Genomic DNA, 22,970 nt, shown 5'->3' with positions numbered 1-22,970 from the left:
TACATGACTACTGGAAAAACCATAGCCTTGACTAGACAGACTAGACAGACCTTTGTTGGTAAAGTAATGTCTCTGCCTTTGAATATGCTTTCTAGGTTGGTCATGACTTTCCTTCCAAGGAGTAAGGGCCTTTTAATTTCATGGCTGCAATCACCATCTGCAGTGATTTTGGAGTCCCCCAAAATAAAGTCAGCCACTGTTTCCACTGTTTCCCCATCTATTTGCCATGAAGTGATGGGACAGGATGCCATGATCTTAGCTTTCTGAATATTGAGCTTTAAGCCAAATTTTTCACTCTCCTCTTTCACTTTCATCAAGAGGCTCTTTAGTTCTTCACTTTCTGCCATAAGAGTGGTGTTATCTGCATATCAGGTTATTGATATTTCTCCAGGCCAGTCTTGATTCCAGCTTCTGCTTCATCCAGCCCAGCCTTTCTCATGATGTACTCTGCATATAAGTTAAATAAGCAGGGTGACAGTATACAACCTTGACGTACTCCTTTCCCGATTTGGAACCAGTCTGTTCCATGTTCAGTTCTAACTGTTGCTTCCTGACCTGCATACAGATTTCTCAAGAGGCAGGTCAGGTGGTCTGGTATTCCCATCTCTTGAAAAGTTTTCCACAGTTTATTGTGATCCACACATTCAAAGGCTTTGGCGTCGTCCATAAAGCAGATATAGATGTTTTTCTGGAACTGTTTTGCTTTTTTGGTGATCTAGCGCATGTTGGCAATTTGATCTCTGGTTTCTCTGCCGTTTCTAAAACCAGCTTGAACATCTGGAAGTTCACGGTTCACGTATAACCATGTAGTACATGTAGTATATTTAACATGTAGTATATTTAATTACTTTGAATTACTCTTACATTATTCATTATGGGACTTATAATTCAGAATACTTTGCATTTAATTTCATGAGAAATGCGCTTAGCCCTTGGCACACTGTTGTTTTTAGTTATTTTTATTTTATACTAAGAGCTCAGAAACTCAGCTAGCCCTCAAAGCCTGTATGTTTTTCCTGTTCAAAAGTATGTTGTTGCTGTTGTTCAGTCGCCCACTCATGTCCAACTCTTTGCAACCCTATGGACTGCAGCATGCCAGGCCTCCCTGTCCCTCTGCATCTCCCGAAGTTTGCCCAAGTTCATGTCCATTGCATCAGTGATCAGAATCAAATAATAAAATTACAAAAAAGATCCTTTTATGAAGCTGCTCCTGGCTTTCTTTGGTGCAGCATTCCTTTGCTAATTTTAAAGGCAGTTGGAGAGTGAAGACTAGGCAGCTGGAAGGAAACCCATGTGTCATATAGTTTACTCAAATGTAAGTCTCCTCAGGAATAGTTAATAATCTTTCTATTTGACATATTTTTTAAAATCAACTTTTTTGTTTTAATTCTTTTTTGTGTGTGTGGGGGCTGTGCTAGGTTCGTTGCTGCAAGGGCTCTTCTCTAGTTGCAGTGAAGCGGGAGCTGCTCTCTAGTGAGGGTGTGCAGGCTTCTGTTTGGTAGCCTCTTTTGTTATGGAGCACGGTCTCTAGAGCACAGGCTCAATAATTGTGCCACGTGGGCTTAGCTGCTCAGTGGCTTGTGAGATGTTCCCAGACCATGGATCTAACCCGTGTATCCTGCATTGATAGGCAGATTTTTTACCACTGCGTCCCCATGGAAGCCTCTACTTGACGTATTTTATGGAGCATATTTGGCTATGGTGTTTTTCCAAATTAATTTATTTTTTAATTGAAGTCCACTGGAGAAATTAAAAGACTTGAAATGAATTTTTTTTAATGTATGATTATAAAAGGATTCAAGATCATTGTAAATATTTCAAACAGTATAGAAAAATAAAAGGAATACTTTCTCTTAATTCCATTACATAGATATTTTGGTGTTCATTCTTCCATATTCTTTCCCTATGCATGTCAAAAGCAGGTTTCAAAATAGTATGTGTTAAGGAGAGAGTGTGAGAGAGAGAATGTGTAGTTAAAATAATACCATATATGTGCTATTTTGAAACCTGCTTTTTTCACTTAGCAGCATAATTAGGTTCTTTAATGGTGCCATGGCACGTTAAATCGTGTAAGCTCTACCTCTCTTTACTCTGTTTTGCTTCAAGCCTGTCAGTATCGTCAGCTTAGGTTCTCTAACTCAACAGTATAAAAGTTTTCCCTTAAGAGGCTGAAATAAAGCAGAATGGTCATAAATTTAATGGTTTATTAAAGATATTAATGGGATGAGTTTACTTGAACTTTCGAGTTTCAGAAGTTGTTAAAATTTTTCCGAGATAGTTGGATTATGAGAGTACGGGTAAAGCTTGGAACATATTTTCAAATGAAGGATATGCCAAAACTGAGGTCTGGGTTGCATTTGGTAGGTAAAGTAGGCAGGAGGCCAATTTTAGAAAATAGACGTATGGTTTCTATGACTTACAGGTTCAAAACCTGAAGCCAAAACCTGGGATGTTAGACCAAACCACAGTACATCTTTAAAGTTTGGATGGTTACGTTAGGATCAACTCTTAAGAGATTAAAGGTGAGCAGCAAATAAAAGTAGAGGTAAAGTCTGAACAAAAAGTTGTGGAACATACCTCCAGGTTCAAGCTAGGCATAGGCTGGGAACTGCAGTTCAGTTTCAGTTCAGTTGGGCAGATTATCAGAGTTGCATACCTGCTTTGTGATCACTGGCTTCATGACAGTGTTATTTGTCTTTGTTCAGGTTCTAAGCACCCTTGGAAATGGGTAAAGCTGCTAAGTGTATGTGTCTGGGGAGTTGGATAGGTTATATGAGGTTTGTAGGAAAGGGCTAGGTTCTTCCTTTCAGGGGTACTTTGGATCAGGATTTAGAGGTATAGTCAAGGTATAATAGGCCTCTTTTCTGATTCACTCTCAGCATCCCTAGCCCCCAGCCCTTGCTGTACACATCATACATTCATGTCAGGGAATTCAAATGGCTCTTTTTATGCCTTGAAATGCTTCCTGGGAATATACAGTTAACACATTCATTATTATAAGTTCATAGAATGGTTAAAAAATAAATGAGAGGAAGGAAAAACTTTGCTTTTGGGTGGGATAACGTGGTTCACTAATAAGGAAGATGCAATAAAAAAAAAAAAAGTTGAAGATGTTACTAAACTTAAACACTACTATTATTATTTCATGCCACTTCCTGCCATTTTCCTCCTGATTCAGTCTTACACTTTTTTTTTTTTTTTTTTACTATAAACTCATTAATATATTTTCCATAACAGCACCAGGTCAGTAGTGGTGAAGGGAATATGAATGATTTATCTTCTTGTTTTCTCAGGCACAATAACCTTGGTGTACGACCAAAGGGATTATCCACTCTGGTGAAGAGTGGTGTTCCTGAAGCATTGAGGGCAGAGGTATGGCAATTATTAGCAGGCTGCCATGACAACCAGGCGATGCTGGATAGGTACCGACTTCTTATCACAAAGGTAGGAGCTCTTTTCATGTTACTCTCATGTGACAATATATTAAGTAAATCCTGTTTTCATAGCTCCAATAAGTCATAAATGCTTTGAACTTTTTGAAAAGCTGTACTGCATCATTTGGTGAATATGTCTGCCTTTTGTTCTGAACACTTGTTGAATAGTGATAAACAGTGGACTGTAGTCATCTATGAACACTTAAGTCTTGGCTTTCACTTTTTTCATTTCAGTGATTGTTATAACTGTTTACTAAGTTGGAATATACTTATATTTCATGTACTTTCAATTAACCTTTCTTATTGTGTGAGATTTATGTACAGTTGTACACAGTATAATTGTACTCTAGTATAATTTTAAAGTCAAATTAACTTGAAATTATGACTGTCTATGCTTATGTAACCTTACACATAGATGATGTGGATAGTTGCCCAGATCCTTATCCTGTCAGGAGCCTCTGGTTCCAATGTAAATTCCTCTGTTATGTCCAAAAAACTGATTTTAGAACATGGGTAATCCTGGCTCCTAGGCTTTCTTCTTAGGTCTTACCTCCCAATTTCTTAATCTACTGTAAATCATGGGTTTTAAAATAATGATAACTTTTTTTTAAAGAAAATATCTATTCATAAAGGAATTTTTTTGTTCAGTAAGACTTTACTCCTCAGGCTACATAAGCTTTTAAAATTCTTTAGCCCCTCTAATTCCTTCTCCCCTCACTTACCTCTTTGCCTCCAATCATTCCACAGATGTTTTCTGAGTTCCTAGTATAGCCAGTCACTGCTCAATTCATATATTAAACACCCGTTTATACCATTTCTAATTAGTATTTTCTGTAGTGGGATGTGTAGGATAATCAATTGATGTTGGGGGCAGATATCTAAAGTTCCATTTGCAATTTTAAATTGCAAATACAAAATGATGTTAAGCTATACTCATATTGGCTATGCTGTTGTACCTTACTAAGTTCTTGGGGCTAATGGCCACTGATCCCTTGTGGTTCAGGAGTGAGGTGGGGGGAGAAGGGACTTGCATACTTTGGAATGAAATAACAGTGGTGCTCACACTCATGTATTCACTTTTAGAATATTCAGTTTTCTTGCAGTTTGCATGCGTTAGGTTACTTGGATTTACAGGCTAGTTCTAATCTTCGTAGCATAGATGAATGGTTTACAAAGATTTATGTCACAGGATGCTACATATCAAGGTATTAAAAAAGAGAAGCACACTACTCTTTTCCTTCAGTCAAAAACTAATATTATGATAATGGATGACAAAGCAACTACATTGGGAAATAAATTCATGTTATAGGAAAGGATGTTTGAAACATTTGGCAATTTGAACATCACTGTGATTTTTGTGATTGAAAACTGCATGTCTGTGTTATTTAAAAACTCTTACCATTTTCTTTCTTTTAAATCTGGAATCATAAATTTCAGGAACATTTAAATCTTGTGCAAGTAGTTGCAGGAAATTTGAGACTGATTGTTAGAAATATAAAAATTCACTGCCTTCTGATTTATTAAGAATACTTTGAGAAAATGAGTAATCCCCTAGCTTTATTTCAACAAAATGGTTGGTGGTGGGACTGAAACCAGCGAGGTGCCTCTGCTCTCTGTTAGTGTTCTCCAGATATGATCACAATTAAACCATGAATCAGAAAACTGATTTGTGAAGGTTTTCAAACTGTCATTTCATAAATTGCTTGACAAACATATTAAAAGATAAGGAGTCGTAGTGTATGATTCTGTCCATATGAAATGTTCAGAATAGATATGTCTATAGAGACAGAAAATAGACTACTGTTTGTCAGGGGATGGAGGAGGGAGGAATTGGGAGTGACTGCTAACAGGTTTGGGGTTGCGTTTTGGCGTGATGGAAATATTCTGGCATTAGAGGTGACGGTTTCTCAACATTGTGAATATACTAAAAACCAGTGAATTGTACACTTTGGTGACTATTATGTCATATAAAGTTTATCTTCACAGAAAAATTATAGAAAATAAAAAATTAAATGACCCATATTTTATATTGAATAGCATTTTTGTAGTATTTTTGTTAAGCAAACATTTTTCATTTTAAAAAATCTTTTTTATAGTCTGTTTCTATGCTTTATAGTATTTTTATTAGTACAGTAGCACTTGTGAATAATAAACATAAATAATAAATATACATATATTGGAAGTTTATGCTCAGACATTTTTATTAATGATACCCATCTGAGCAAAAATGTCCAGAGACCATAATTCTTGGCATCAAATCACTTTTTCCTATGAGTAAGTAATTGTATACTTTCAATGATTGTTTATGGGGTAGCAGCTACTGTCATATTCTTTTCTCCGCTAAGAGGCTTTGTTAATTCATACTGTTTAAGATTTCAAAGTTTGGGAGAAAAATGAAATTAGTCTGCCACAATATTGTTTATAAACTCCTGACCATATACTATATCACTATATATCACTATATATGTGATAAAAGTTTTACTAAGCATATACTTATATACTAAGCAACATGGTGGTTTTGAATATACAATTTTCAGGAGAAAGAGCCAAGAGACAGAATGACATAAATGTTTTCACTGAATAAAATATTCCCAGACTCCTTTCACTCTGAATTCTGACAGTGGTTTACTTTCTGCCTGTGAAGACTGGAGGGAGGAAAAAGCCATATTGTTTTTATTTGGCAGTAGTAGGCAGATGCCTGGCCTTTGCCATTTGTGAGTTTTTCATCTGCTCTGGACATTCCCTTATGAATCTCCCGCCTTCATTCTGTGTTCCTTTTTCCTGCAGTTTCCTATCTTGATTAGCAGTGCCAACCAACCTCCTGATTCTTTGGACTATAGTTGTGGCAGACCTAAAAGCTCGCAGTGATGTTCCCAGTCTTTTGGTCTTCCAGTGTTTAAGAACCTAAGTCCTCACATTAATTGATTTTGAAATGTTTAGAACAGGTTCTGTGTCCCTGACTGAACTCTGTCTGATATATTTGGTCTGTGCTTGTCACCTTGTTGTCTCAAATGACTTCTCTACATCGTGTTGTGTCCAGTAAAGAGGAAAGGAAAGACAGAAGCATCCAAACTTGAGGTTAAAGGAATAGTCCTCCAGACTGCTAAGTTCTGCCCAAGATTTCTGAAATCAACTACAAGGTTGGGGATCCCCACTGCCATTCTCACTTCATACTAGTTGGCTACAAATTTGGGGGTCCCCATAGACTCACCCAGGCATGTAGCAAAGTGTTATGATTACCAGGGTTTTTTAAATAGCAAAAAGATATACATCAGATATACATTAGAGTCAGCCAAAGGAAGAGATACATTGGGCAGAATCTGGAACTGCGAGGGTTCCAAGGAAGCTTACATTGTCCTCAGGGACACCTTACCTTCCCAGCATCAATCTGTAGTAGTATGTATCACCAACCCAGGCATTTCAGCAAGCTTTGGAGTCCAGAATTTTTACTGGGGTTTCTTTATATATAGAGTTAATCTAATCATATATGGGTGATTGATTGAATCATTGCCAGCCACTTGGTTGAACTAAGTCTTTAGTCTTCTTCTCTCCACTGAGATTGGATTGAAATCACCTGGCTCAACACCCCTATCCTCTAATTTCATGGTTGGTCTTTCTGGCTTGGCCAGCTCCCATGCTTAGTCCTCTTCTTAGAATAAACTGTCTGTGGTCCTTCCATGAGTCACCCAAAATGTAAGCATAAATTGTAAGAGGTGATTGGTGGGTCCCACCATGAATGACAAAGATGCCTCTGTCATTTGGGAAATTCCAAGTATTTAAAGGTTACGTTCCATGAGCCTGAACTTTCCTTGAATCTAGAACTCTTTGGCAGATCTGGACCAGGTGTGTCACCCTTATAAAGAGCTTTTCCTTAAACCCCACAACAACAACTTCCACTTAATTTCCTTGACCAGGATTCTGTTATATGACTATCTCCATGGAATTCTGGGAAATATTTTTTTTATTTATTTTTTATTTTTTTTTTGAAAAAATATGGAACGCTTCACGAATTTGCGTGTCATCCTTGCGCAGGGGCCATGCTAATCTTCTCTGTATCGTTCCAATTTTAGTATATGTGCTGCCGAAGCTAGCACGAAATATTTTTTTTAAATGGTATGTTGCAGTTCCTCTTCATGCACTGAAATACGAGTTTATTAATAAGAAACAGACACTTAATACTAGGTAGACACCTGCCTTTCTCTGCAACACCTGCCTATTGATAGTGACAGTGATTGAGCTTTTTGTTGTGGAATAATTTATTATAAAAAGCATCTAAACCTAGTAGCTTATTTTATGACAGCAAATGTTTACTAATCGCCATTTGAGATTGACTAATAATGTATAATTTAAAGATAGTATAGTAAATATTTTCACCTTTGGTTTATAAATCAATGACCACATAAAATTTTTAATGTTATTAATATTTCTATCATTAACAGTGCCATTTATCAAAAGCATTTTCATATAAACAATGTAGAAATGTGTGGCTCTGATCATGTGCCTTTATTCAGGCTCTCAAGTCATAACATTTCTGTGAGAGGAAGTACAGTGGTATATTTAATTTCATTGTCTTCCTTGCTTGATAGCCAAGCATAATAAAAATAAGATGAATAATGACAGTATTGAAAAAATAATTTTGTTCTTTCTCTATGCTTTCGGGTAGAAATCAGACAGCAAGTGCTTGTAGCCAAGAACATTAAGAACGCACTTTGGTGGTGAATGCACATGAGCTTAGGAGATGCTCAGGAGAAAGAATATGAATACCTAGAGGATTTTCAGTAAGAAGTGCCTGCATGTTTAGTCCAAAGCTGGTAGTATTTTCTTTTGGTCTCATTAATCTCTCCTCTCTTATTAAGGGAATGGCAAGATTTCAAGGTCAGTTAATGAACTGGTTCAGCTTGAACAAATAAACTTGCTAAAATCCCTCCCAAATATATCAGATAATATAGGGAAGAAGGAAAAGGTGATTGGGCTCTTAGGAGAAAAACTAGTCTGTTTATCATTTCATCCTTTAGTAGTAGTGTGCTAGTTCACTCTTTGAAAAAACAAATCACATTCTGAAGCATTCTTTTCAGGTGAGATAGCATATAGCCAGAAGACTGGATCCAGCCTATCATCTGCTTTGTGTAATCATCAGTACAATACATTAAAGAATAGTATCCATTGCTCGCTCAAGCTTGTACTTCCTATTTCATAGACATACTATTCCTGCTCTTTATTACTTACTCTCTTTTTTTTTTTTTCTTTTTTTTTTTTTATATGAATCAGCCATGGATTTACATGTATTCCCAATCCCGATCCCCCCTCCCACCTCCCTCTCCACCCGATTCCTCTGGGTCTTCCCAGTGCACCAGGCCGGAGCACTTGTCTCATGCATCCCACCTGGGCTGGTGATCTGTTTCACCATAGATAGTATACATGCTGTTCTTTTGAAACATCCCACCCTCACCTTCTCCCACAGAGTTCAAAAGTCTGTTCTGTATTTCTGTGTCTCTTTTTCTGTTTTGCATATAGGGTTATCGTTACCATCTTTCTAAATTCCATATATATGTGTTAGTATGCTGTAATGTTCTTTATCTTTCTGGCTTACTTCACTCTGTATAATGGGCTCCAGTTTCATCCATCTCATTAGAACTGATTCAAATGAATTCTTTTTAATGGCTGAGTAATATTCCATGGTGTATATGTACCACAGCTTCCTTATCCATTCGTCTGCTGATGGCATCTAGGTTGCTTCCATGTCCTGGCTATTATAAACAGTGCTGCATGAACATTGGGGTGCACGTGTCTCTTTCAGATCTGGTTTCCTCAGTGTGTATGCCAGAAGTGGGATGCTGGGTCATATGGCAGTTCCTATTTCCAGTTTTTTAAGGAATCCACACTGTTTTCCATAGCGGCTGTACTAGTTTGCATTCCCACCAACAGTGTAAGAGGGTTCCCTTTTCTCCACACCCTCTCAGCATTTATTTGCTTGTAGACTTTTGGATAGCAGCCATCCTGACTGCGTGTAATGGTACCTCATTGTGGTTTTGATTGCATAGTGTTGGAAGTTCTGGCCACAGCATCAGAGCAGACAAGAAGTAAAAGGAATCCAGATAGGAAAAGAAGAAGTAAAACTCTCACTGTTCAGATGACATGATCCTCTATATAGAAGACCCTAAAGACTCTACCAGAGAAATTTACTAGAGCTAATCAATGATATTATAGTTGCAGGATATAAAATTAACACACAAATCCCCTCATTCCTATATACTGAAAAAAACAGAAAAGAAGGAAAAAACCATTCACCCAAAAAGAATAAATTTAGGGGTAATATCTACCTAAAGAAACAAAGGACCTATACATAGAAAACTATAAAACACTGATGAAAGAAATCAAAGAGGACACAAACAGATGGAGAAACATACCGTGTTCCTGGATTGGAAGAATCAATATTGTCAAAATGGCTATTCTACCCAAAGCAGTCTATAGATTGAATGCAATCCCTATCAAGCTACCAACGGTATTTTTCACAGAACTAGACCAAAGAATTTCACAATTTGTATGGAAATACAAAAAACCTCGAATAGCCAAAATAATCTTGAGAAAGAAGAATGGAACTGGAGGAATCAACCTGCCTGACTTCAGACTCTACTACAAAGCCACAGTCATCAAGACAGTATGGTACTGGCACAAAGACAGAAATATAGATCAATGGAACAGAATAGAAATACTTACTCTCTTTTCTTCACACATTGTAACACCTGACCGGGCCCTGAAATATGCTTGATTCTGTGACTCCATCATATTAGCATATCAACCTTTGCCTCAGGGGAGGGAGCTGTCACTGTTAAGGAAAAAGTCTTTAGGGACCAAAGTTTTTAAAAAGGATGAAAAAGTCTAGACAGATTTAAGATGAGCCAGGACAGGAGCTGCAGACTAACTGCTAACCTTAATCTGGAGCTGAGGACCAAACAGAACAAGCCAGGTGAGCTGAGCCGTTTACATCACGGAGAAATTATGCTAACTCCAGTGCCAGGATCAGGGAACTTTTAGGCACAGCCTGCCTCGGTGAAAGCTATAACTCCACTTTGGGAGGAAATGGTGCGCACTCTGGAGGGAGGATGCGATGGTTGGATGACATCACCAACTCAGTGGACATAGTTTGAGCTCACTCCGGGAGATAGTGTAGGAAGGGAAGCCTGGTGTGCTATAGTCCATGGGGTCGCAAAGAGTCAGACATGACTGAGCGACTGAACAGCAACTGGAGGGAGACCATGGGTTCAGATTTCAAGCTCTAGCTCGTGACCTTGGTTACTAGCTTGTGACCTTGGGCAAATTCCTTAATTATCCTTCATCTCATTTATAAAGTGGTCTTAATGATACATATTGTATAGATTTGGGAGGATTGAATAAGATTGTAAGGTAGTTTACGTAAAGGACTCAGCATGCCTAATACATGGTAAGCACTCACTAGTGATAGGGGATGAGAAAAATTATAAAACAGTGTATGTTTCAATGTTAAATGAGTAGCGTGCAAAAGAAGGAAATGTGGAGATTACTATGGGTTTGTGATATCTGTGCAGATTAAGGACATCCTCTTGAGAAATAAAGAGAAAGAAGGAAAATGAAATATGTGTAACACTTTTATGGACTTGTGCCACTGATTCATCCTTTAATTTATTAAACATGCAGGTGTTTTCTGTGTGAAGAGTAACACTGGTATCTTATCTAATGGAAATGCACGGTCCAGTGGGGGAGTCAGTCTGGAAGGCAGAGGAATGGTGATGACATGGTTAAGTGCTGTAACAGAGATATGAGCGAGGTGATAGGGGAGCACAGACACTGGAGCACCCAACCCTTCTGCCCAGGAGCAAAGAGCTGGAGGGTGTGTTTAGGCTGAGGCAATGCCACACCCAAAGACACAGAGTTGTGAAAAGTTCCGCCATGGTCAGAGGCTGTAGGAAATTCAGTATGAGCCACAGGGCACTCTTCACCATCAACTTTAGGTCAACAAGGACTGCATATAGATTTGCTCACTGCTGTAATCTTAATATTCAACACTAGGACTGCCCTCTCAGTCAGTCAGTCAGTCAATTCAGTTGCTCAGTCATGTCCAACTCTTTGCGACCCCATGAATTGCAGCACGCCGGGCCTCCCTGTCCATCACCAACTCCCAGAGTTTACTCAAACTCATGTCCATGGAGTTGGTGATGCCATCCAGCCATCTCATCCTCTGTTGTCCCCTTCTCCTCCTGCCCCCAACCCCTCCCAGCATCAGGGTCTTTTCCAATGAGTCAACTCTTCGCATAAGGTAGACAAAGTATTGGAGTTTCAGCTTCAGCATCAGTCCTTCCAATGAACACCCAGGACTGATCTCCTTTAGGATGGACTGATTGGATCTCCTTGCAGTCCAAGGGACTCTCAAGAGTCTTCTCCAACACCACAGTTCAAAAGCATCAATTCTTCAGTGCTCAGCCTTCTTCACAGTCCAACTCTCACATCCATACATGACTACTGGAAAAACCATAGCCTTGACTAGATGGACCTTTGTTGGCAAATTAATGTCTCTGCTTTTTAATATGCTGTTTAGGTTGGTCATAACTTTCCTAACAAGGAGTAAGCATCTTTTAATTTCATGGTAATGCTAAAACATACTTGCTGAGAGAACCAGTGGAAAGTGTGATGGGTATTATGTCTAGTGCTTTCATATGCCATTTCCAGGTACACCTGACATCTTCAGTGATGGAACTCCCATTTTTACCATCGATGAGATGGGAGGTTCAGAGAGTTTGAGAGACCCATAGTTACTAAATAGCAGAGTTAGTATGTGAATCCATAAAGTAGAAAACTCTAAAATAGACGTGAAAGGGATAGGGCATTCTAATGTTTTGTCTTTTAAAGATCCTTTAGAAGGGAAAACTCTTTCTCTGTATTTTCCCCATCATTAATCATTAAGGGTAATAAATGGTTAAAGAAATAAAAACAGTATTATCTCCTTTTCTCTATGCTAATCATTGTATGGAAATGAAATTTTTGTTTACTTGAGGAATTCTGTTTATAGAAAAAAACATGTCTAAACTTTCCAAATGATAGAAAATTTCTAACAGTACTTTATAGAATCAGTAATAGAAAAGCTGAAATCAGCTGTCCCTTTTCAAGTGGGTGTTCACACATCTTTCTTTTTTTTTTTTTTAATTTTTTTATTAGTTGGAGGCTAATTACTTCACAACATTTCAGTGGGTTTTGTCATACATTGATATGAATCAGCCATAGATTTACACTTATTCCCCATCCCGATCCCCCCTCCCATCTCCCTCTCCACCCGATCACACATCTTTCTTAAAGTTGACTTGAGGCTTCAACCGTGTCTGCTGCTACGTGATATCTGCCAGAGGCTGAGGACACCGACACTGTTGATGGATCAGTGGCAGGCTTGTACCACATACTTCTGAAAGTATAAGTTCTTTATTGCTTATCATTGAGATTTCTTATTATTTCTATTAAATTAGCATTCTTCATAATACTGAGGTGATCTGAAAGGACAATGGAAGGATTGTAACCTTGCTGCTCCTTATAGAAACAAACAGAATTTAGAGCTTCAAAGATTAGGATTAAATCTTTTTAAAAAGAATATTTAATTTTGGTTACGGTGGATCTTTGGTGCTGCATGCAGCTTTCTCTAGTTGTGGTGAGCTGGGGCTGCTCCTCACTAGTTATGGTGAGCTGGGGCTGCTCCTCACTAGTTATGGTGAGCTGGGGCTACTCTGCACTAGTTGTGGTGAGCTGGGGCTGCTCCTCACTAGTTGTGGTGAGCTGGGGCTGCTCCTCACTAGTTGTGGTGAGCTGGGGCTGCTCCTCACTAGTTGTGGTGAGCTGGGGCTGCTCCTCACTAGTTGTGGTGAGCTGGGGCTGCTCCTCACTAGTTGTGGTGAGCTGGGGCTGCTCCTCACTAGTGGTGAGCTGGGGCTGCTCCTCACTAGTTGTGGTGAGCTGGGGCTGCTCCTCACTAGTTGTGGTGAGCTGGGGCTGCTCCTCACTAGTTGTGGTGAGCTGGGGCTGCTCCTCACTGTGGTGCACGGGCTTCTCTCTGGTGGCTTCTCTTGTTGCGGAGCTCAGGCTCTAGGCGTGTAGGCTTCAGTGCTTGCAGCTCACAGGTTCAGGAGTTGTGGTGCATGGGCTTAGTTGCTGCACAACGTGGAATCTTCCTGGACCAGGGATTGAACCTGTGTCCCCTGAATTGACAGGCAGATTCTTGTCCATTGTACCACCAGGGAAGTCCAGAATTAAATCTTAATTGCTGGCTTTAGGAGCCACTGAGTAATGACAACATTTTCACACTTTATGAGCCATTTGACGTAGGGAAGATTGTGTGTGTTTTAGGGCAATCTGCATTTTATGTAGCTTTACAGAAATGTATGTATAATTTTTGTAATTATGTGGCATGTGTGGTATAGTTTATCAAGTCTGCTGATTACAGCTTATATAACATAGCAATTATTAGACTATAATTCTCTCCTTTTTTGTAGAAGTGATCTAATCGATAACATTCCTACTTTATATTTTGCTAAAATCAAAATAAGCTTTTAATTGATAAGCTTTCAGAAGTAATGGTATCATAAGCCAATTCCTTCTCTCACTTAAATTTGCTTTTTTCCAAGTGAATCTTTTCTTTAAGAAGTGTTTGTATATATGTGCACACACAATTTCTTTTTAAAGGATTTAAATTCTAGTGCTAGATTGACCTGAATTTGAGTCTCACCCCTGCCATGTATTAACTGGTGATCTTGAGAAGTTATCTCAACTTTCTAAGCCTCAGCTTCATCGTTTGTAAAGCACAGATAATAGTAGTACCTACTAGAATTGTTGTGGGAATTAAGTAAAATGATAAAGTGCTTGGTACATAGTGTGTATTTAAGGTATGAATATATGATATTAGTAATAATGGATATTTGTATCAGTGTATACTGCTACTTTAGTGTTGGTCAACTTCCAGTCACATAGTTTTCATGAGAGCATCTGATGTGAATAATAGCTGATAGAATTAAACATTATTCTTTTTAGAAGTATGAAAAATCAGATTTGTCTTTTTTTTTTCCTTCTGGCTAGTGAATATCATGGAATGTCTGAATCCTGAAACTTGGCTTTATAATGATTATATGAATTATTATTTAGTCATTATGCAGTTTCAAATATATCATAAAGTTAAATGATATTCTCTAAAAATCACTCCTAATGACTATATGATATAATCAAGACTGCAAGGGAGATACCAGTGTCATTCACTTATTAATTAATTCATTCAGTAACTTATTATTGAGCATCTTTTATGGGCCAGGCCCTGTGTGGTTTCTAAGCCTGTGTAGACAAAAGGGGCTCACAGCTTTGAGGAGCATGGCCTAGGGAAAGCCAGACCTATATGCAGATAAATCAAATATATGATGATTCAGGTTATAACAGGTATTTTAGTCAAGTGTGTGGAATATGAAAGAGGTAGTGGCAGCTCTGCTTGGGTGAGTCAGGGAAGACTTCATGGGGAAGTTGATGCCTGAGATGGGAATTAAGTATGTCTGAGTGGGATAGGGGAGGGAATAGAGTGTAGGAGTAGCTTACATAATGATTCAGGTGCCCTTTGGTGACTTAGCTTAGATTATCCTGGAAGCCTTAGAAGTGCAGTCAGTGCGCTCCTTCCTTCCCTCACTTCCACCAGTTGGAGAACTATACCCACTACTTATGGGTCAGTGTTTGTCCCCTGGTAAAATGAAAAGAATGTAATACAAGTTTGTTCTTCTTAGAATAGATATGTGAAGTGAAAAACCTCAGAAAATATGTCATATCAAAATGGATATTTATATTTAATTGCTGTACCTAGAGTTGATGTAATCATCATAATTGGTTGATGTACCTAAAGTTGAAGTAATAGAATTTGAACAAGTAATTTTACAGTATCTATTTGGTAAATGTTTGCGTACTTATTGTGTGTCAGGTACTGTGCTAGGATGGTAATGCATTTTCATTTTTAAAATCAGTGAACTGAAAAATACCATCTACTGACTAAGTACAAAACAGTATAAACTTGCAAAGAGGAAGTCTAATTTGATATAGTTCAGAGAGCATATGCTTAAACCTCTGTCAGAGAGTAAAAAGGGCAAAGTTGCAAGTATTACTTTGGTAGTTGCTGCCAAAAAATCTTTTTTTGGAATATAAATAAAAAACAACAGTAAGAGTGGCCTGTTTTAAGATTCTGCAAGTTCTCTGCTTTCTTGAGCATTGTATGGACAGATAAAGCTTCACTGTGTTTATTCTTGTCAGGTTATTGGTACTGCTCAGAGTAAAGCCTGTCTTCTCTCTGTTCTCCAGTGTATTATTGTAGCAGATGGCTTTTAATAAAACATGTAGCTAAAGAAAAAATTTTACCCTATTTTAGTGGAATGTACTGTAATTATAATTACTGGACAGTCTCAAGAGGAAATGTTTAAATTGGTGTTTTTTTTTATGATTGAATGAAATTTAGTGAATATTTGAAAAGTGAAATTACGGAATCAGTCACATTTTCTTTTAAGTTTCCACAACTAAAGTAAACTTTGTATGTCATTTAGCCAGGTAGATATTTGCTTTTTCTTTACATGGCTTATTTTTTAAAAATTCAATGCTGTATGTTAGATAACATTCAACACTAGTTTCATTGAGAGGCAGGGCATTGCTTAATTACATAGCTGCTCTGTTCTCTGTCATCACCTTGTCTATTTGTAGGAAATGAGCTTTTTGATCAAATAGGGTTACTCCTGCTGAGTCTCTACCATTGGTATTATAAAAGTCACAGACTCTTGTATGGGTATATTACTGATATTGCCATAAAATTTATATAAACTTCTCCAGAAAATTTATAATTCTTTAAAATTTATTAGCCAAAAAAATAAGGGGAGCAAGGACACTAGGAATATCCACTGTGTTGTGATGAAATGACTTGAACATGTACATGCTAGAAGGCCTGTATTAAAGGAAACTTAAGAATTGAGATTCTTTAAGAAAATGTACCTTTTATTTTCTCTTGCACAATAAGGGCGATGGTTTCTTAATACATAATTATACCTTTGCTTGTTATTCACAGGATAAATTTTATTAAATTTTCTTTGTTCTCATTACCTGAAATCTTTCATTTTCTTTCATATCAATATGGACAACCACATGTATAAAAACTATGATGATATGTGTGAATCTGAGACTTCAGAATTTCCCCCCCAGCATCGATCGATATGTTTCTATGAAAAGTTAAAAATATATTCTTAATTGTTTCCATGTACTTAAGTGATAATGTTCTAGTTCTAGTACTAAGTATTGTTTTTGTTATTCTTTAAACATAGTAAATAGTTTTGAGGTAAATTAAAGGAAAAGATGATTTTCTAATGAATTAGAGTAGGAGTATGCTGTTTTGAGAGAAGACTTTTGGGCTGTTGCTGAGCATGGATCCGGTGGCATAAAAACTATATTTATAGCTATAGAATTACAGATAAGAGGAAAGCACTAATATTTTTCAGATTTAAAGCTTTAATGTACAAGCTGGCTTTTGTCTTAATATATTCATTCCATAGAGTGTTTCAAACTAAGTATTGTAATTAATTCAATATGTTGCAATTTTGAAAGAAGAGTTATACCATAACAATTTAATATGATTCTCATTTGTTTCCTTTTTTCTGTATATTAAATCTTTACTTTTTCTCGTATCACAATTTTCTCAATTATACCTCTATTAAGCACACAAAAGACTTGAATTTTTTACATACAAACTTTTTTATCCCTATGAATGATGAAGAAAACTGAAAAGTGAAAGTTAAATTTGCTCAGTTGTGTCTACTCTTTGCCACCCCATGTACTATACTGGAGTAGGTAGCCTTTCCCTTCTCCAGGGGATCTAGGTAAAAGTTGCTCAGAACTTTAAAATTTTTGGATTGGAATATTATAGGTATGCACATTTTCTTCTACAAGAGAGAGCTTTACTTGTTACTACTGTCAGAATAATTCAATCACTTTTACCCTTTAAGAGGATGATCTCTGACATGTTTAAAAAAGCTATTTAATCTTTTAATAGATGACTAATTTTTTGAAGACAGTGTCATGAAGCTTTTACTTTGATACCTGTAAAAATGATGTGAAAAAGAGCAATTCCATTGAACTCTTGAACCTTCAGTTCGTGTTTGAAAAAGTAAAATTGGTAATTTTTAATTGAATGCTTATGTTAATTTTTCTACCCATCTTTCTAGTTGGTACTTAAGTACACTAAGTAAGATTCTGTCTTTTCATACAGATTATTTAATTAAAGTCTCTGAGGCTCTCTTACTTTACTTTCTAGGGACCTCAAATCTTTACTTTTGTTGTTCAATTGCTAAGAAATTGCGACCCCATGGACTGCAGGACACCAGGCTTCCTGGTCCTTCACTATCTCCTGGAGTCTGCTCAAACTCATCCTTTGAATCAGTGATGCTATCCAACCATCCCATCCTCTGTTGCCCCCTTCTCCTTTTGCCCTCAATCTTTCCCAGCCTCAGGATCTTTTCCAGTGAATCGGTTCTTTGCATCAGGTGGCCAAAGTATTGGAGTTTCTACTTTAGCATCAGTCCTTCCAGTGAATATTCAGGACTGATTTCCTTTAGGATGGACTGGTTGGATCTCCTTGCAGTCCAAGGGACTCTCAAGAGTCTTCTCGAAACCCACAGCAAAAGCATCAATTCTTCAGCACTCAGCTTTCTTTTTGGTCCAACTCTCACATCCATACACGACTACTGGAAAAACCACAACTTCGACTGGAAGGACCTTTGTTGACAAAGTGATGTCTCTGTTTTTTAATACACTGTCTAAGTTTGTCATAGCTTTTCTTCCAAGGAGCAAGCGATTTTTAATTTTGTGGCTGCAGTCACTGTCCACAGTGATTTTGGAGCCCAAAGAAATGAAATCTATCACTATTTCCACTTTTTCCCCATCTATTTCTCTTGAAGTGATGAGACAGATGCCTTGATTTTCATTTTTTGAGTGTTAAGAATAGCTGTCTCACTGTCCTCTTTCACATTCATCAAGAGGCTCTTCAGTTCCTCTTAGCTTTCTGCCATTAAAGTATCATCTGCATATCCCAGCAATCTTGATTGTAGATTGTGAACCATCCAGCGCAGCATTTTGCATGATGTACTCTCCATATAAATTAAATAAGCAGGGTGACAGTATACCACCTTGATGTACACCTTTCGCAAGGTTGAACAAGTCGGTTGTTCTATGTCCAGTTCTAACTGTTGCTGCTTGTGTTGCCTACAGGTTTCTTAGGAGACAATTAAGGTGGTCTGGTATTTCCATCTCATTCTAGGCCCCACATCAGACTTCCCAACCTGGAGGTCTGACAGAGCAACTGGGAATACCCAGGGAATCTAACTTTGAAGGACAGCGGGATTTGATTAAAGAACTTCCACAGGACTGAGGGAAACAGATTCTTAGAGGGCACAAATAAAATTTTGTGCATACCAGGACCAGAGGAAAGGAGCAGTGACCCCACAAGAGATTGAGCCAGACCTGCCTGTGAGTGTTTGAGGATCTCCTGCGGAGGTCTGGGTCAGCCGTGGCCTGCTGAAGGGACATGGGCAGTGGCAGCAGCAGTCCTGTGAGGTGGATGTTGGCGTAAGTTATTTTTGGAGGTTGCCAGTAGCCCTATAATTGAGCCTGCAGACTCCAGGACTAAGCAACTAACAGGCCACACAACTAACAGGGAGGGAGCATGGCCCCACCCATCAGCAGACAGTTGGATTAAAGATTTACTGAGCATAGTTCTGTCCCCCAGAGCAAGACCCAGTTTTCCCCAGTGTGTCCCTCCCATCAGGAAGGTAGAACTATAATCCCACAGCCTCCAGAATGAAAACCACAGTCACAGAAAGCTAACCATACTGATTGCATGGATCACAACCTCATGCAACTCAAGGAAGCTGTGAGCCATGCTGCTCAGGGCCCCCCACGATGGATGGGTCATGGTGGAGAGTTCTGACAAACTGTCACTGAAAATGGGGTTGGCAAACCACTTAAGTATGCTTGCCTGGAGAACCCCACGATCTGCTTTGATGGGTTTCAAAGCTCAAGTATGTGCAAAGATGATTTGGATATGTTTACAAAATTTCTGTCTCATTCAGATCAACTATAGAGTTGATCATGCAGTCAAAATGGAAACTGATCTTTATTACATACTACTGAAGATCAAGATTTTCTAAGTAAATGAAGTTATTTGAGAACCTTCAATTAAGGAAGTGAAGGAATTCCCCTAGATAATCTACATTTTTTTTTTTTTTCCTTTTGGGTCTGATGATATACCTCTCCATGTAGCTATAGTTTTTTCCAACTCACTTTTTGTGAGAGAAGATCCTTTCCCGTTTGATCAGAAAACAGGTTGAGCTTGATCCTAGAAAAAAGATGATACTTAGTACCATGAGGAGAATTGTTCATCCCAGTGGCACAGTGTAGTCTTATATTAAGTGTTCTGGGACTAATTAATCAGGAAACTACTCTAATTAAAAGGGAAACTGCTCATCAGCTGCCTGCTCAGCCTTTTTATAGAAAGCAACTGTAGACTTAGCTACTTGCTCTCCGGGTTCTAGCAACATTCTTTAACTGCTTATGTCTCCCATGGGAAAGGGGTAATTTAAGGATTTCTAGCAGATTGTTTTGTGGTAATAAACTTTGATGGACTTGTTTTCAGATATAAGTTTATATAATAGCAATAATTCTGGAGTTAGAATATTTTGGCTGACCTGCAAGGCTTTCTAACTTATAATCTTGTCATCTTACCATGTTTTCTAAATCCTGAAATAAACCATGCTATATAGAAGGTATCATAGTAGATAACTTTTGGGTTTGTATATGCATACGTGCTCAGTCTTGTCTGACACTTTGCGACCCTATGGATTGTAGCCTGCAAGGCTCCTCTGTCCCTGGGGTTCTCCAGGCAAGGATACTTGGAGTGGGTTGTCATTTCCTTCTCCGGGGGTTCTTCCGTACCCAAGGATGGAACCCGGGTCTCCTGTAAGTCCTGCCTTCTCAGGCAGATTCTTTTACCACTGAACCGTATGGGAAGCCCCGTGTTTGTATATAGATACATGTAAGCAACTATACACACACACACACAGACACATATATAAAATGTACAAGATCAAAATAAACATAAATATCTAACAACAATAGTGAATTTATTTATTTAAATCATACTGGATTTTCTGTTACTTAGTCTGTCTTACCTGAAATCATCTTGGAGAATTACGGTTTACAAGAAAGTACTTAACAAGGGTATGTGTTTTATATATTGCTGTATGTCTTATTTCCCAGGCCTTTTTATGTTTGTGATGATTATTATATCCAGCTAATCAATTATTTCTTAATTTACCAAATCATAATTGATTATGGACTACTAATGAGAACTTTATCATTTTTCCTGATGTTGCTTTTGTTAATTTTACTCCCTGGCTTTTGATTTTTGTCCTAATACACACATAGAGGTTTATTAGTTTCTAAAATTGGTGGATATTTGGAAGAAATTAGGAAGATAAGCGCAGGAAAGCTACCCTTAGTGGGAGCTAGAATTGTAACTTACTCTTCCTTGTATCCTTACCAGCCTCCCATTCCCACCCATTGGCACATGGTAGAGTCAGAGCATACTTTTGTAATATTTATTTGAATTGCAGCCTTATGGCAATGAATTCTGTGCAATTATTTCAAATCAGTTGTAGTTCAAGATGGTAAATCTTATACAAATGTTTGTTGATACGACACAGTCTAATATATACAAACTTCATGGCATGCTTAACCAGGGCAAACATAGTCTTAAGAATGAAGGCATAATTGTTTTTTAAAGGTAGATGCATTTCTTTTAGACCTATAGTTTGTTTAAACAAAGAGAAAAGTTATTAACTTCAGAATGTCACTCACCTATATTGTATGTGTTGTGTCTGATGGGAGCAAGTCAATGTCTTGAGCAAGAACAGTATTAAAGTCAGAAGCCATAGCTTTATTCATATCTGGCCTTATTTTTGTTTTGGCTTTTCTTTGAACTTTAGGTAGATGGATTTGTGTTAATTTGAATAACTCATTTACTCAAATGTTCACATTATTTGAAGTAGTCTCATGTGTTTAATACATTAATTAAATTGATTTAGAAACATTTATTAATTTATCTCTGTGCCTTATCTATGAAATAGATTGATTTCAAGTAATAGTATTACAACTTAATACAGAAGTCTAAATGTTTAAATATTCAGCCCAAAGTCAAAGGCGTGTCCAAATTGGAAATAAAAACTGGACTTACCTTAATTTATTTGTGATTTCTAACTCTCTTCTTAATGTTATACATTGAACATTGCTTGGAGCATATAAACACAGAGAATATTTCTTCTTTATATGGTGATAAAACTATAAGCCTATCAAAGTTCTCATCAATAGATAAATGCTTCCTGAGACTAAATGCTAAGAGGCAACTTGCTGGCTTTCCAGAGTTGAGGTTTTGAGTGCTGAGGCATGACAGCACTTATGTGGAACTCATTTTGTTTGTTATCTGGGTTGCTCACCAGTATTGCTACCTATCCTTCTAGGTGTACACATGGCAGTGGATGAAAACTGTGCCTCACTCCAAAATGATTCTGTTCTAGATTAGGCACTCAAGTCACTTACTGTTCTTAGGTAAAAGGTCATATTTAGATTTAGCAAGGTAGTAGGTATTATTTCCACTTGTATTGTTTGTGGATCTCTCCTGAGAATGATTTTATTATCATTTAAAGAGAAATTCTCTTGGTGTTAAATTCTATCCAGTTTGTACCAAATTTGTTGGTGTGTTAAGTCACTGACAATTCTTAAATATAGGGTCCTCTGGTTGCATATTAATGCTTTGAGAGAATAGTTACAATTAAATCATGATTATGTCTTTTTATTCTGGAGATAGAGATGTTCTTTAACAATGCCTGCAGCAGTGAAGCCAGAAGCCTGTTTCTTATCTTGCTAATTTTAAAGGTTAAGAATCATATGGTGCTCCAGGGGCACTGCAGAGAGTCTTTAAAGAGTGTTTAGTGTTAGTTGCTCAGTCATGTCCAACTCTTTGTGACCCCATGAACTATATAGCCTGCCAGGCTCCTCTGTCCATGGGATTTTCCCGGCAAGAATACTGGAGTGGATTGCCATTCCCTTCTCTAGAGGAGCTTCCTGACCCAGGAATTGCACCCTGGTCTCCCTCATTGCAGGCAGATTCTTTACCTTCTGAGCTAAGAGTGTTTAGTCCCATGAAAATATGTCAGTGAAACTAATTGCCAGCATTATGTCACTTAGATCCTATGTAGAGTATAAACTTTGTATATAATCTAAGATGCCAATTCCATATCCCTCTGCAAGTTTTGATTTAATCATTAAACACTGAGTCAGACCTTGAAAATCTGTTTTTGGTTTGATTGCTTTCAGTTTTAACTTCAACCATCGGCTTTTTTTTTCTTTTGTCAGAAACATTACCTGGGACAGAAGTCTATATTTAATGGGCATTCAGAACACCTGTCA

The 22,970-nt window shown here is 37.7% G+C and overlaps 1 protein-coding gene and 1 non-coding gene across 8 annotated transcripts in view; one reads left to right on the top strand and one right to left on the bottom strand.

Moving 5' to 3' along the window:
* RABGAP1L (RAB GTPase activating protein 1 like) overlaps positions 1 to 22,970 on the top strand; it is a 669,536-nt gene that overhangs the window by 195,977 nt on the left and 450,589 nt on the right. For all 7 annotated transcript variants that reach the window (XM_043484703.1, XM_043484704.1, XM_043484705.1 and 4 more), the window contains one exon: positions 3,294 to 3,444. In XM_043484703.1, the coding sequence (XP_043340638.1) occupies positions 3,294 to 3,444 (151 nt within the window). The remainder of the gene's footprint in view (positions 1 to 3,293; positions 3,445 to 22,970) is intronic.
* LOC122452688 lies at positions 7,422 to 7,528 on the bottom strand. The gene has a single exon (XR_006272836.1). It is a non-coding gene; the product is annotated as a U6 spliceosomal RNA (small nuclear RNA).

Source organism: Cervus canadensis, chromosome 13 (genome assembly GCF_019320065.1).
Source record: "Cervus canadensis isolate Bull #8, Minnesota chromosome 13, ASM1932006v1, whole genome shotgun sequence".
Taxonomy (NCBI): domain Eukaryota; kingdom Metazoa; phylum Chordata; class Mammalia; order Artiodactyla; family Cervidae; genus Cervus; species Cervus canadensis.
This window is presented reverse-complemented; position numbering and strand designations above follow the sequence as displayed.